Genomic DNA, 17,465 nt, shown 5'->3' with positions numbered 1-17,465 from the left:
GGAAGTAGGGCGACTTATGGGTAATTTAGGTCAAAGGTGGATTGCTGCTACTCTTAAAAAGTCCTGAATTTTTAGACATTTTTCTATATTTTAATCCAACAGAGGTTTTTTTCTGCAATCTAGCTGTCAAAGTATAAGAACCTTATATAATATAACTCAATTAGATTTTAATAAAGCAATTTATATACTTTACAAAGCAAATTTGGTAAAATATTATTACAAGTCTAGAAACGTTTTCAACCAAAACAAACTCATCAGCTGAGAATCTGTGGTTCTTTCGGTATTTTGATGAGAAAAGTTTACTTCATTTTGTGAAATTAAGTACTTTTCAATTATGGGTAATTCAATTAAGCCGAACTTAGAACATGCAGAGAAAACGGGAGTGTGCCAGCTTGCAAATAAAGGCTTGAATGAGGTAAGAAATTCAGTCCCAATTATGTAGGTATCACAGGGAAACCTCGGTTAACACATTTGTTAGTCAGTCAAAATGGCCTAAACCGGCAATACACATTTACATTGAAATTAAAAAGAAGCTTTTTAAGAAGGAAACCTTCATAAATATGTTGTCTATACTGAAATTAACCGAAATATATGATTTTTTGGTGATGAGAGACTCGCACATGGAATTTCAGAGAGATTTTGATAGCAGTTCCATTAAAAAAGGTGCTATCGTCATGAGACTAAGAAACACCCCCGTAATGCTGTTTTGGGGAATTTTGCTAGGAGAATCTTTTTGATGAAAGTCAATCTTTGACAAGATGTAACTTTGCTACGGAAAGTGCTATGACAAAAAGGTTTTCAGTGTTGGCTTTCTTTACTCAAGGGCTTTAATTTGATATATAAAATGATGCAGTTTGATGGCAAATTTGAATTCACCTGGCATACCTAAATTATGTTTACATGTAAATTGTAAATCATGAAATGTATTAGCAATACTGGCCCAGAAGAAAAACTGCCAGAGTATGTCAATTTTACTTCGTCCACAAGGGAGAATCTCCCAACACATTCACCAAACTTCAACAGAGGGATACCAATCATTCCAGTAGGCACTTCACCACAGATGCATATAAAGTTATTGAAACAAGAACTGTCAGATATCAGAACTCCTTCCTTCCTAGCCTAGAACTATTTGTGATTGGAATAGACTACCCCTTGTTTCCACCACGCAACCAACCTTGGAGAAATTTAAAGCATCCCTAAGCAATTAATTTGCTCGTCTGCACCCCGCGGCGTCATGGAACCAATTTTGTTCTGTTGCCGTGTAACCCAATGAAGATGAAGATGAATACCGGGTAATTTGTTATGCCCAGCGAGGTCACGTTACACTCGGTGTGGCGTGCCCTGAACTCCAAATAACTTTCGTAAGCAGCAGACAAATTGCAGGAAAGTGTGCCAATTTAAGCTTCCTGTAATATCTGTTGCACATAACATACAAAGTCACAAACTTACGAACTTCAATATGCACTTCAAATACAGCAGACCAGTGGTTAATTATTACCGATCCTGTAGAATAACTGGAATCCCGTTGCTCAGAATTGCTAATGTCATTTTTATCTGTCAAATGCGCTGTGGATGTGCTCAGAGATTTTATGATATGCTCCATAAATCACAGGTGTGAAACTGACTTTATACCACTCGCGCGCTGACGCGCTCGCTTTCGCAGAAAAGCCAAGCCTCCGGCTACCTCGTGGCACTGGGCATGACGTCATCATGGACGTGTACAAAATTTCCGACGGGCGCCTTATTTATTTATAACCCGTTTTGTGATTGGTTGCAAACACCATTCATCGCAATCGTAAGCCAAGCAATGAACGCGACCGCCTTTTACGGTATGAATTAATGTGACCCGCCAGTAAAGTACGTCTAACCTGATTGGTTTACAAAACTACCTTGTAGAGGTTTTCTTTTTTTTAAGAGGCGAATTCACGTGGTGATCCAGCGATCGAGTATAAATTCAGCATGACTTCTGGTCTCGCAGGTGCAATAACAATACATGGGGTCGCATGTCATGAATTGGTCATCTTTTGTGTAACATATTGTTTTATGATAAAAATATCACCAATCTTGATTCACTTCAACACAACTTTTAATGAATACATTTTAGACCATTAAAAGTATACATTTCTGGAAAGCTTATATTACAAGGATGCCAAATCAACAAAGTATAATATCATAATACAGGGTGGGTAAGAAATATACAGGGTGGAACATCAACAAAATTAACATCTTTCGAGTCATGGTAAACCCCATAGTTTCTTTTTCTGAAAGCTATGTAGCTCAAAATAAATATGGATTCAGAAAGACATTGCATGGGCCCTTCCAACAAATTAGGAAGAAAGAGTTTGGTATCCCTTGCGTTAAACATACAGGGTGGTCAAAAATTGAAAAAATAATTTTACAATTTGTATGACATTATCAATCAAAACTTTTTTCCTCCATGTCTGGCACTAAAACTAATAGCATAATTGAAATCCTCATCAAATTTCCTTAAAAATATGTGTACTTTTGAATAAGCAGGGTCAAGGCTCCCGCTAGCCTTCAAAAACTCTGCGTCCGATCGGACGCACAACTGTAAAACCTGGTCTGGAAATGTGCGTCCCACAAAATTTTTGTGCGTCCGTACATGTATGTTAATGTGTTGGTCCTGTTGGACAACAGGGAATACAATTTTACAAAGCCCCGATTGCCGGTATTGCATCGCAGTTTGATGCAAATATTTGACTATTTCCTTTCAGATTCCTGATGAGATTTTAAAGATTTATGTAAATATTATTGTCAATAACAAATTACGTGAATGCAAACTTGCTGACAATGTACGATAGTTTAGAAAGTTGTATTTTTGCTCTCGTGTTTGAAAGCTTATCACGTCTCGCTGCCGTAAGAATTTTTCAATTTTCATTCAGACATTGACTGTGACCCGGAAGTGTTGCAAAATGGGAGTGGTTAAATGTGAAAGGTCAATAACTCGTTTACTGATTGGTGCATTGGTTATGAATATTAATTAAGCTTTATTAGGAGAATTACAGACGATGGTGGACTACATTATTCAATGTGGCAACAGCCAAAAGCGTAAACAAAACAGACAATATGACGGCAACACTGCCTGCACGATGGATTTAATTATTTTTTCCCGGAGCCAAGATCCGTTCTAGCTCTATTGGCGGGTGGCCCCATTACAGAAAAAAAATGCACAAAATATAATTTCCCAGTGCAATATATACATTTTCACATGAAAATAAATAATTTTAAATTCAAAGAAAAAAGAAGAAGAAAAATTTTAATCATCGCCGGGATGGGAATCGATCTCGGGACCCTTTGCGTATGCAAGGCGAGATCCATAACCACTACACTACGTAAACTCATTGATACACGTAGGGGAAATTTTCAGTATATATCGTAACATATCGTATGCGTTATTCATACAAAAAAATCAAAAAACAGTACTTACAATGAGGTTCACTGGCGAACCTCAACGGATTTAGACTGATAAAATAGTGCTTAATAACATACGTACAGTTTTGGAATAATTTGAGACATTTTTGTGTTTACGTGTAAAACCAATGACAACGTCAAAATTGAGCCAATCTTGGCCGGCCCCCCCTGGAGAATTAGGAGTGATCAGTCAACATAATTTTCGCGATTTTTTTGATGATGAAGTTGGTAAGCTTGTAATCACTCATTTTTGGGCTGAATCAGCTTGCGTCCGACTGGACGCAACGGGTTGATGAAATTTGTTGAACATTGCGTCCAGTAATACAAAAATGCGTCTGGACGCAAGAATTCGCGTCCAGCGGGAGCCTTGAGCAGGGTGACTCGGGCAAGAGATAGGCCATTTAGAAATGTCGGAGCATTACGTGCTCACTTTGTACAGTAACATATAGGGAAAACTGTCTTAATTAGTATTTAATTAGGCAATTAATTAGTTACATCTTTTGTTACAGTTGATCTACTATGAGGTAGATTAACAATCCAGGATGTGCAATTTGGTGTCCATGCTAGTTGTACTTTTTAAGATACAAAGGTTTGAAGTTTGCCATATTTTCACAATTTTGTGTACAAACCTATGGGGCTCACCCGCCCCAGCTCCTCCATTGACCATTGGCGTACGCAGGGGGGGTGTTACGGGTGTGAAACACCCCCCTTGGATCTGTCAAAAAAATGAGGGGAGAAAAGGCAAAGAGAGGGAGAGAGAGAGAGGAGAGAGAGAGAGAGGGGGGGGGAGGACTAGAGGAGAGGAGGGAGATGAGCAAGACATAGGGGACACATTATTACAATTAATTATCATAGGCCTATAGATTCCTTAACTACCCCGCCCACACAATTATCTCACCCCTAGGCCTATACCCGGTATTGACCGGCAACGTACATAAATAAATGTGTTCATACATGACAACACCCCCCCCCCCACATCATTACACCTTTACCCTGGCCACGTACGAACGTAAAGGTTTTAGTTAATTGACATGGATATAGGGCCTACATGTTAAAATCAACACCTCTCCACATCACACCCCACACCCTACCCCCGGACCCTACCCCGGCAACGTAAGTAAAGGTTTTAATTGTGCAAATTGAGTTCGGGCCCTTTTTTCTGTTTGAAGCAATGATTTAAATAGTGTTAAAATTATGCACCAAATGGCTTCAATCCGACCTTCATATTGCAAATTTTTCCAATTTCTGCAGGAGGGAAAACTCTTGTTCACGAAAGGCTTCATGTACCGTTATTTCACCAATTTTCGGCTTTTCAAACTAAAATTTTACACACTATTAATAGTGCCAAAATGGTCCATCAAATCGCTTCAATTAGGTCTTCATTTTGCAAATGTTTCTTAGTTCTTCTAAGGGGGCACACACCCCTCAGACACCCCCTGGGTATTGTGGATAAACAAGTAGCCATTTTCGCTTCTGCTTTCGACATTTACCAATATGTGTTTAACACAATTTATAGGCCTACACCTGAAGAGAAAACTTGTTCACGAAAGGCTTCAAACTAAAATTTTACACACTATATCATGCTAAGTAATAGTGCCAAAATGATCCAACAAATCGCTTCAATTAGTTTTCATTTTGCAAAAGTTTCTAATTCTCAGGGGCACATCCCCTCAGACACCCCCTATGTAATGGATAAACAAGCAGCCATTTTGATTCTGCTTTCGACATTTACCAATTTGTGTATAACACAATTTATATAGGCCTACAACTGAAGAGAAAACTTGTTCACGAAAGGCTTCATGGACCGTCATTTCACAAATTTTCGGCTTTTTTCAATTAAAAAATTTACACACTAATAGTGCCAAAATGGTCCACCAAATTGCTTCAATTAGGTCTTCATTTTCAAAAAGTTTCTAATTCTGAGGGGGCACATCCCCTCAGACACCTTTCTGGCTGCGTCAAGAGGCGCGACGGGATGACCGCTTCGCTGCCATTTCAGTATTTTTTTTTTCATCACACCCCCTTGAAAAATTCCTGCGCACGCAAGCATGCCATTGACACATCGTATATTGAAGTATAAATCTCAAAGTAGTTGTCTAATTGACTTGGGGTTTTTGCATTTGACAAAGAACATAATTATCTACAAAATGACACCAAACTTTCTAAAATAGGTATCATACTTTTAGAATAAACTAAACTTGAAGTGGGAAGAAAGCATTTTCATGTTACGGCTCCTCCATTTTTGGGTGACCTATTTGTGACATGCGACCATGGACACAATCAGCGACATTTACACAATGAAATAATGAATTATTTATGACATGCATGGGCTGGATTTTACGATCGAGGTAAGGTTTTCGGCCTGTCCCTGCGTGAATATCGTTAGTTTTCAGCATCAAAGATACTTGCGATGACCAGTTTTTTGCGGACACTTTGATAACAGGTAACTTTTATAGGTCATAGGGCAGGGACAGACTTAGGTTTCAGTTTTCTACTGGCCCTTTGGGCCAGTGAAATGGCAAATCTAGTGGCCCTGCAATAAATTTACTGGCCCAGCTTTTTCAATATGTTCTACTGCAAAAAAAAAAACCCGACTTTTTTGTCAGTGCTTTTGGGGAAAAATCTATTTTTAATCATTTGTCATCATACAATGCATCAGGGGTGGAATTTCGACGCGAGTCCGTGAGTCGACTCGCGCCGAGACTCCCGTAAAAGTCCTATTGCGCGAGTCCATGTGGACTCGCGCTGGAATCCCTTCAGTCAACTTGCATGCTTGATCGGCTCATTCACTCGGCAAATTTTCATTCAACACTGACTCGCCATCGCGAAAACACAACGCTGATTTTTAACAACAAAGCCAATTAGTAATCAATACTACCGTACCGATTAATCAATAAAAGTTTCTAACCAATGCAGTGATTGGATATCTAGCCATCAACAACAGGATAATCAGCCAATCATAACTGGTTTCTATTATACACGACGGCACTGTGACCCGAGTCTGCAAAGCCAGCCCCTCGCCCATTTTACCCATAATTCTTTTTATAAGAAATAAAAAGCCAACATCGTGCGCCCACTTCCGGGTATATCGGATCTTGTGGTAAATGTTTACGACTGTCAAAATTGCACTCTGCGCTCTCACGCTGTCATCGCCAATCACACGTGTTTGGAAGGTTACCGCACATTGGAATGTGTTAAATTAAGCGATTTTGGGCCTGATTTTTGATCATTTCTGAGCGAAAGTGACAATGGCTAGCAGGACGGTACCGGTAAAGCAACTAATGAAGTGGGAAGACGATTTAAGAGAAAACTATTTATTTGAGTACAACGAACATGACAAAGATGGCTCGAATGCAATTAAAGCTTATTGCAAGGTGTGTAAATCGCATTGCCAGAAAATAGCATCAAAATATAAATGTAAAGTTGCAAGGGACGCGATGACTTATGGTAGTGAAGGGACAACATACATTTTAAAAACCAACTTTGTTTGTGTTATTTGACAATCATTTAATTGCATTCTCTACACCCTTATAGTAATACAAACTGAATGCATTTTACATAATGCATGTACCTTGCCTGCCCAAAATGATCTACATTGTATAAGCAAGCACAAATTTGCCAATTTATTTTGGACTCCAAGATTGTACTACGAGAATCCGTTTGCGGGAATCCATGGACTCTCGCAAAAATCTCCTGCGAGAATCCACTTGGATTCCCGTGGCACTGAACGAAATTCCACCCCTGTGCATGTGTATCAATCATATCGCAAATATCAAAAAATCCTAATTATTTGATATTCCTCGTTTCCTGATGTGCTCTCACAAAAAATATGTGGAAACATCACTATCCGAGCCCTTAAAGTCAAGCAAACCTTAACATTTTAATTTGTTTTGTACTGAATGTAGGCTACTCAGTACTCAATGTAGAGAGTGCAGTCACTAACACAAGTTTAGTCATAGTCCTGCCTTTTTTAGTTCCAAAAGTTTCAAACTAGGCGGTATTTGCAGTATCGCTATCATCATCAGATATAATTATGTAGCGCATGGAAGAGCTAAGTAGTAGTACATAGGCCTATTAGGCTATTACCATCATAAAAAGCGGCCGTATATTTCCAACTTGCTAGCAACTCAAGAATAAGAATATATTAAAATATACAAAAAAAATCATTGAATAAAGATATAAGTTTCAAGTGACAGGCAGAGCAGAAAACTGTGTAAATATGACCATCACTGATATCTTGTCTCGTAAGTGTTATATCAGGCTCAAAAATCTAGTGGCCCGCCGGGCCAGCATTGTTGGAAGTTTACTGGCCCGATGCAAAATCCACTGGCCCCGGGCCACCGCTTAAATCCGTCCCTGTCATAGGGTAGAAACGATAGCTGTACAATTGTACGAAAATATACATTTTGTTATAGGCCTAAAATGTTTACAAAAATATATTGGTCCACACGTTGTGCATGTATTCAGTTGTTCGACGTATAGTAATTTGTAAAGTTCAAAACTTGTCCATGAATGGCTTCAACTGGGCCGTCATTTCAATTCACACCATGGATTCATTTGGCAGTGTTGACAATTTAATCTTTATTTTATATTTGGGACTGAAGTGTTTATATATAATGTTATTCAGATTTCCTTTTACAAATTAAGAGTATTAGAGCAAAATCTGATGTCAAGCAGTCAACATGGCTTCACAGCAGGGAAATCTTGTCTAACAAACTTGCTGGAAACATTGGAGGAAGTTACAGATATCCTTGACCAAGGAGAAGGTGTAGACATTATATTCCTAGACTACCAGAAAGTGTTTGATTCGGTACCACACAAAAGGCTACTGAGTAAGCTGCAAGCATATGGCTTTGAGGGGAAAGTCCTCAAGTGGATAGATGGGTTTCTGACAGCGAGAACACAGACAGTCTCAGTTCGGAATGCCAACTCATCACAAGCAGATGTCGAGAGCGGTGTTCCTTTTATTCTTTATATAAACGACTTGCCCCAACATGTTAAATCCAGTATTCAACTGTTTGCCTTCCAGCTTCACAGTCTGGCCAAGATAGTTGTAGCTTTCTACTTTTTCTATCTCATCAGTTTCAACTACAATTATGGACTCATTTGTTTGAAATTTGTCATGAATTTTGTTTTCTCTTTGTGTATTTTTAAACCGATATTCTTGCTTTCACTGTTCAAACCATTTAGTTGAGTCTCCATGTCCTTGACTGATGTTGTTGTTAAGGTTGGTCTGAACCAAGGCATGTTTTAAAAATGCAGAATTCCACTTTTCTTGAATTCTGTATTCATTAGTCGGTGTACTTAAAAGTTTGAACTGAAAAATGTTAGGTTTTTAATTTTTTTACCAAATTTTTATTATTTTAAATATGGTATTTCACCCTTTTCCATCTGAAATCGTCCACATGGTCAATGGCGGGAAATCTCGCCAATCTCGTTACTAAAAGGGCGCGTATGTTTGCCTTGCGCCCGACGCAAAACGCAACAGGCCTGACCGCGTCTCCCTGTGCGCTACTAATAATACGTGTGCGATTCATCCTCCCCTGTATCTCGCGCGAGACTTAAAAACAACTTCTCTGACTGAAGACATGGCCGGCCGGGAAATTCATACGGCTTGAAGAACAATTATTCCTCTTTTTGTCTCGCCTGAATGTTCAGGGAGAGACTTAGTAATCACTATGGTGTGTGTGTGTCCGTGTGGGGGCACTTGTTTCATGCTGAAATTGGGGATACACACAAGGATTCGTACCAATCAATTGGGGACATACGGTGAAATGGGGATATCCCCAATTCTCTAATGGTCATAATATGTTAAAATTTGATGTAAAAATGCATTTTTGAAAATCTGGGGTGATTTGAGGTACATACCCAGTTTGCATGGTTTTATCCCGATCTGCCACACACATGTGTGTAAGATGCTTTAACAATGCAGTTTACACACAGTTTAGGTGACATCCCCATATCAACAGACAAAAACCACACTGTTGTGACGTCCCCATTTGCACAGTCAAAAATCAAGCTGAGTGTGTCCCCATTTCCACAGAAAAAAAATAACTGATGTGATCTCCCATTTCCACTGACAAAATATAATAAGCCAACCCAATTTGATGTCCCCGTTTCCATGGACAAAAGTGAACCTAATGTGGCCAGCAGCTCATTTGACTTGTGCATATTTTTCAACTTCAACGTAAGTAACTTCCCAGCAAACACAAAACGTTTATGGCCACTGTATTATAAACAGTAAAACTAGAATGGTATGTATAATGGGTAAAGTAAAAAATAATGGCACCGTGAGGTTGTTGTATGAAAAAGACCAGCACAGAAATTCATCCTTCAAAAACTGTGTTTTGTATATGGTGTCATAGCTGTCATGTAAAAAATAATATGCCCAATTTTCTTCCCCATATGGTCAGGAGTGTTACATGCTAGCGTGAAAAGAGGTACTTGTATTTGAAACATGCACTGTAAAAAATGTACAAGTTAAAAAGTTTTGCATGGGTTTTCATGGCATTTTCTGAAATGTTTGCTATTATTAAGTACCACATTCTTTCAAATTAGTCATTTAATAGTCTACTTATGAAAATATGAAGACTACATGGTGCGCAAAATAAATGTTCCAAAACTCACTTGTCGCAAGAACACTCTTTGTAATTTTGACCACTTTGTCACACTTTGGTGCCATTATTTCTGATTATACCCATAATTTATGTACACTTGTTTCATGCTGTAAATGGGGATACACACAAGGATCCTTACCAGTCAATTGGGGAAATACCGCGAAATGGGGATATTCCCGTTGACCTTAACTTTGATGTTGATTTGGTTTTGTCAGGATAAGGCCTCTTAAGGCCTACTATGTTGACCTAGGCTACCTTAGCCTGGTCCTAGGCCTGCTGATTTGTAATTGTAGTACGTCATCCCCAGTTTGGTACTAACATTTCTTTGTGTACCAGTATAGGCCAATATCTATCATCTCATATAACACGGGACATCGTTACTGGATAGGGAAAATTATTATTGTTAAAACAACATCTTTATAAATTCTTATGCTCATACAGCACACAAGGGAAAATGGGTGACAAACTTAACACTTTATTCACATCGATCAAGACCTTGCACAATCCCTAAACTGGCATTTACCAATGTCCTGTTCCATTTTGCATGGTGTGTGAACTGTTGATTAAACCAGAGAAGATGAGAAAATACAGAAACTATAATTATGCCACTCCAATTCCAAATTGATACCTTGTACTGGAGTCTGTAGAGAAGAATCTTTTATGAGAACAGCTGCTGAAAATTGGGCCCATACTTAGGTTTCAATTGTGACATTCTGTTATCAAAAGAAGATCGAATGGGGATATCCTTATTTTTGCGGTATTATTTTTCCCCAATTGACTGGTAAGAATCCTTGTGTGTATCCCCAATTGCAGCATGAAATAAGTGTCTGTGAGAGCGACACTGTGCCACACCTTTGTGCCCAATTTGCGATACTTCCCCAGTTGACTGGTAAGAAACCTTTTGTGTATCCCCAATTTCAGCATGAAATAAGTGTCTGATTGCCACATCCCCATGTAACAAAAAGAAATGAAGATATCCCTATTTCACGGTACTTCCCCCCAATTGAATCCTTGTATCTATCCTGAATGAAATAAGTGTCTGTGATTTTGACATTCTGCCACACCTTCATGTTATAAAAAAGAGGAATGGGGTATATCCTTATTTTGCGGCATTTCCCCAATTGACTGGTAAGAATCCTTGTGTGTATCCCCAATTGCAGCATTTAGGAACTATAAGCATACACTTAACACTTTATTAAATGATACGTGAAGAAACCCAGGTATTCGTAGGTAACATGATAGATTTAACAATATCTATATTGAGTTTAGAGGTTCAAATTTTGCTATTATGTTAATGAATGAATAAAATGGTAATTATTGAATGAATCCGTATATGGGTAATACTATTGTCCAAGGGTACCGCTTAAGGCAGTCTGCAGACTCCACATGTTACATATAATATTTTATGTATAATACTTTTCGTGACGTCAAAAAGTATTACACGTCGAATGAGAAGTATGTACCGGGAAAATATATATTTTGTTATATTGGGTGTTGCTTAATTAATTCATAAGGAGTTGCTCAATTTCTAAGAGTGGTAAATTTAGTGAGTGTTCTTACACGCAATGATGAACACCTTTTGATGTCTTCTTGCATAATATTTTAACTGTACAGTATAGGCTTATACTTCAATTACTAATTTTAAAACAAACAAACCAAAAAACCGGATAATTTACTACATTAATTTTATAGACATCCCACATAATAATACGGTAATAAAAATTGCTTTGATTTTATTCATGTTATCAATAATCATGAATAGTTTGGTACGGTATTTAGAGGCCTACGCTGGAATAAAAAAAAGCCGGATGACACAACACTTCACAACGCCACTCTACTTACGGGTAAAACAATAAATTAATAAGAGTTGCAGAACTGGTTACAACATAAACACGTTGGGTTATGAATTTGCAACACTTTGTGCATGTTGATATCGGTGATATTACATTTAATGTTGGAGTATGTTCTATTTATCATCCCAAAATAGGCCTACATTAAAACATGAATAATGTTAATAATATGCAACGCCTCTTATATGGGTACAATGTACTAATGATCCCACAATTAATACAACTTTAATAAAACTATAATAAAATAATAATTTTAATACATATAATTAACAACCATAATAAAATTAATAGAACTACAATTAGTATAGGCCTACTAATAAACGCGTTGAATGTTTAAAAAGTATGACCCGTCTTTTTTTATTGTAATGTATACAAAAAGAAATTCCGCATAGAAAATATAAATATTTGGCAAAGACTAACGCCTATATATTTAATTATTAGGCCTCTATGGCTTTCCACAGAGTATACTTATCATCACTGCCCCTTTGTTTCTTTTTCGCAAGTCAAAGTGCTGCTAAACGTGAAACGAGATTAAAATTGAAATATATTTCTGAGTTGAAATAAATTCAACTCTACGAAAATATTTTTTTGTAATGTGCTTTTCTGATTGGCTGATTGTCAAGAGGATTGCGGCACCATAAGCGTCATGCTGTAATAATTCCCTTGCCGATATCTATTATAACACCGTCTTTTGAAATCCATACACCGTATCATATGAAAGAATCTCTGACCATTCTTTGTGCACGATACAGCATCTTATTTCTCGTCCATATATCCATATGTCAAAAAAGTTTGGAAACTTACCAGAACGGCTTTATATCAGAACAATTTGAAATCTATTTGCATATTATTTCATATCAATGCAAGCATTGTTCTTTCCTGTCAAACATGACACCAAATTTGTGACCATAACTTGTTTCATTGTTGAGTAACTGTCTTTGAAAGACAAGGAGGTCTCAAACAAAATGTGCCAAATCTGTCATTGTCTCGCCATTTGCATCAGTAAACATGAATAAGGAATGCCACATTGTTTCATTAAAAGCGGTTTCAAAGTACTGCCAGTCTCACATACCGGTCTTCTGCAGCCGTTCTTTTCTTGTATGGCTACTTCTGGGTCTGTCTTTAACATCTCCGGTCTGACGAAACTTGACTTTTAGCTTGGAGATCATACTGCAAGAAAATCCAAAAGTCGCCGTAACGTGATTCTGAGGTATGCCAGCCTCAAGCTGACCAATAGCGCGAGCTTTATCCTGGTCTGGTAATTGAACCATGTTTGATTAGAACTTTCTTGCAAATGACCACTATGAAGAAGTGACCAGCAAGATAGTTTGACTTGCGTTGATCTGTTTGAATCCACATGTACTAGAACTGCTAATCCCATCCTAGCACTTTTCATTCAACATGATGTACTGCAAACAACATTTCATACATTCTTTTATTCATGCATTAAACCACTCGTTCATTCATTCAGAGCAATAAGATGAGCGCAGATAATGGTCTATTTCGCACATTTTCTTTGAGACCTCTCTGTCTTTCAAAGAAAGTTACTCAGCCGTGGAATAAATTATCGTCACAAATGAGGTGTCATTGTTGACAGGAAAGAACAATGTTTTCGCTGGTATGAAACAATATGGAGATAGATTTCAAAATTGTCTGATATACACAACCGCTTTTTAAAGTTTCCAAACTTTTTGAGGAGTTTAGTAGATCCATTAAATAAGAATTTTGGAACAAACCGTTTTAATTTTCTGGGAATTTAATCCACAGATTTATTCACAATATTTCGACCCTTGGCCTTTATCAAGTGTGGGCTGCGATTCACGTACTTGAAAACAACCAAAGAAAAGATTGTTGCATGAAGCGTGTGCGTGTGAAAAGCGACCGCGTGTTGTGCGTGCGCGTAAAGTGCACATACCATAAACATGCTGGAAATACACAAAAACGAAAACAGATACGCAGATCGCAACTCCTGGACTACTGAGCGGCATGATGGATGAAATTAAGAGTCACATTTATTTATATTCATTAAATTGTAGATTCATGCCGTTGGGTTGCTTGGGTTTGAGTGTCCCAAGTTGGAAAATGATTTGTTGTTCCATCAGCTTGCGGTTCTTTCTATCTGAAACTTGAGTAAGTGCTGTCACTTCAACATCATCCAAGGTGTGGTCACTGGTAGTGAAGTGCTCCGGAACTGGTCGGGAGATGTCACGCAGAACTGAAGGATATCGTGTCTGTGCTCTGTAAATCTGTCGGCCAACCTAGCGCTCTATCTCCTCGATATATAGACAGGTGGGATGGCGTTTAACTAATGCAATGAATCACATGGGTTGAAATGCAACTGAATGTTTTCTTGATGTGATACACTCCTCTGGGTCCCGCTTCGCTGTTGTTGCTCCTCAGATGGCGGCAGGTGTTGCATCTGCGCGCTTGCAGGTTACCGTGCCGTGGTTGGCTACCGCTCTTCATCTGTTTGTGGTAGTGAAGAGCGAACAAGGTGATCTTTAACGTTCTTGTCGCGACGGTAGGACACAATGGGTTGTTCTTTGAAGATATCAGTGGTTGTAGGATGATCACTAATTATCTTCCAGTTGCGCATGATCACAATACTTACTGCAACAGTGGCTGGATGATATGTGAGTACAAGCGGGGGACATTGGTGATTGTCGGCACGCTCTTCAGTAAGGCTCTCTTCTCTGGTGATGGTATGAACCCGCTGTAATGCCGCAGAGTTTACATTGTCGAGGTAACCACAAGACTTGAAGAACTGGATCATGTCCAAGGATTGCTTGCTGAAGTCGGCTTCACTGCTGCATAGTCGTCTCAGGCGGAGAAGTTGTGAGAACGGTATGGAATTCTTACATGACTTTGGATGTGATGATGTGTAGGTCAAGTACGAATGGGAGTCAGTGCTCTTGTAGTGTACTGAAGTGCAGAGATGATTGCCATCGATGGTGATCATGATGTCTAGGAAACTGATCTGTTCATTGGAGATTTCCCAGGTATATCTAAGCGCCGGGTGGAATTGATTGACAAATTCCATGAAGTGTAACAAATCTTCATCTCTGCAGTTAGCGTCGCGATTCTGTCATCAATGTATCTGAGGAAGTGATGAGGTTTTGGACCCTTATACTGTTGTAGAAACTGTTGTTCAATGAAACCCATGAAGATACAAGCATATACTGGTCCGAATCTGGTACCCATCTTTACGCCCTGGGTCTGAAGGTAAAACTGTCCATTGAATTCAAAGCAATTGAGATTCGGAACAAGTTCAGCAAGTCGACAAATAGTGTCAGTTGATGGTTCTTTGATCTTATGTCTGTCAAGGAAATGACGTAAAGCTCGTAGTCACTCGTCATGTGGGATACTGGTGTACAAGGACTTCACATCCATAGTGAATAGTAGTGATTGATTTGCATTGAATGAAGTGAACATCGTTGAGAAGCCTAAGGGCATGTTGTGAGTCCTTGACATAATAATAGGCCTAGTGTATTTTCCAGCAAAAGGAATTTAATTATTGGAATTTGAGGGGTCCAATTTTTTTGGATTCGAGGGTCAGTTTCACACGGTTTCATAATGGACATGTCGAATTAGTAAGAATATGTGCTTAAAAATAGGCATATTCTTGAAAATCTGAAATTTTGTTTATAAATATGGGTGCATTATAAACATTAATGAAGAAAATGCAAGCAAATGTGTGTATCTTATAACTGTTTTATAAGTTTATGAAATTAGATGTCATGGTGTAGGGAAAGCCAATGAAAAACACTACAGAGTACACAATGGTACAGGAATTCAGTTTCCTGGCACGGTGGATTTAGATCTGGTGAATTTATTACTATAGTAGGCCTACAAAATGTACTGGTAAAGTGCAGAATAAACATCCAAAAGCACCTCTTGGATTTTTTAGCAGCATCAGTAGAAATTTATCTTTGATAGATTTTCGGATGACCTCGCTTGAATCTAGCAAACAATTAAGAGCCGGGATTATAGCGCGCTATTTAATGTGATTCAACTCGGCGTGGAACCCATTTTTATTTGACTTGTAATATACTTTTTGACGTCACGAAAAGTATTATACATAAAATATTATAATGTAACATATGGAGTCACCAATTTTTGGTGAAGCATTTTCTGCACGCTGTATCTTCTGCCATCAACATAATGAAATTAATAATAATTTGCATTTAGGCTTTGTTTGGGTTTTGTTGAGTTGAAATTACTGTAAGAATATTGTCCATTTTCTGATTGGTCTCTTGAAATAAAACTGAACAAAATTAACTTTCTGTTCAACAGAATAATACTGCATCTGCCATGCTATGGCTGGACATACTCAAATGACCCGCCAAATGTACTGTGCGCTGTGTGCGGGCAGCGAACCTCGTGTTGCATTATGTCCCGTAAACATAGTAAACAGCTTGCTCAGGAATTTGGAATGCGGGCTAAATCGCATACGTTAGAACTTGACATTCACAGGGTACGAGTAGAGGGTACAAAGATTATGTCATGTGAAAAGGACATTAATATTTGTTATCAGCAACTTAGATTATTTTCACAAATCTACATGTAACCTTTTTTGGGACACACGGTATAATCATAAAATCATGAACCAATAAATGCCCAAATACTACAGATATCATTTAGATTCATCACTTCTCTGCAGAACTTTAAAACATTCCTAAAGACTCATCTTATTCAAATTGTCGTTCAAGATGTAGATTAATTATTGTACTTAATTTATGGTATAGTAACCTTGTTTTTAATTTATGGCATTGTACAGCTCAGGCTTGTACCTTGCAAATAATTTGTGTATTTAGCTTTAAAAGGGTTAAAAATATGCCCTTAAAAGCATTTATGTTTCTCAAAATGTATGCATGAAAAAATAAATCACCTACATGCTTCCAATCACACATTCTTTTCAGAACCACCACAGAGGATAAACCCACTTATGGAGTCCACCCCGGTGTTGTCACCCACTATGAAGGCACTTGTATAATAGGGCCTACTCCTCAGTTTATACCAAACAAATACGAACTATATACCTATTGTACCCAACTAGATTTTCATTATTATGATATGTAGGCCTACTAATACTAGGTCTACTCTTTTCTAATAAAGAAAAGATATCCATTTGAATGAAATCAAAACCACTCATGCTTAATTTTCATAGTAGAACATCACTATATGTTAGCATAGGCCTACACAATGCCATAATAGACATTGCATTTTCCATTTTTAGAGAAAAACTCCGTCACTTAAAATGGACCAAATTGCCAATGTCAAAAAGTTAGGCATTTTAGACCCAAGTTGTATAGCTATGCAGATTTATGTTTCTACTGTGAACAAATATACCTAAATTAAGCTGAGCAAAATGTAGCTGATGAGATCAATTAAGATCAATTAAGTCTTGATCACCATTAATCGAAACACGTTCTCACGATAACTTTATATAGTTCCTCAAAAATAGAGAAACTTTAGTGTCTTTTTCCCTATGGAATAAATGGCCTTTTGGTTGGAATTTCTTCACAACCACCCATATTACAATCTCTATATGCATGTCTTGCATGCA

At 38.0% G+C, this 17,465-nt stretch overlaps 1 protein-coding gene across 1 annotated transcript in view; it reads left to right on the top strand.

The window, feature by feature from the left end:
• Positions 1-239: 239 nt before the first annotated feature.
• Positions 240-17,465, top strand: part of LOC140152938 (leucine-rich repeat-containing protein 57-like) — a 111,434-nt gene continuing 94,208 nt past the window's right edge. Inside the window, exon 1 of the mRNA XM_072175490.1 lies at positions 240-415. Coding sequence (XP_072031591.1) covers positions 335-415 — 81 coding nt within the window. The 5' untranslated portion in view covers positions 240-334. The remainder of the gene's footprint in view (positions 416-17,465) is intronic.

Source organism: Amphiura filiformis, chromosome 5 (assembly GCF_039555335.1).
Source record: "Amphiura filiformis chromosome 5, Afil_fr2py, whole genome shotgun sequence".
NCBI lineage: Eukaryota > Metazoa > Echinodermata > Ophiuroidea > Amphilepidida > Amphiuridae > Amphiura > Amphiura filiformis.
Note: the sequence above shows the minus strand (reverse complement) of the source record. Positions and strands in the feature narration are given on the sequence as shown.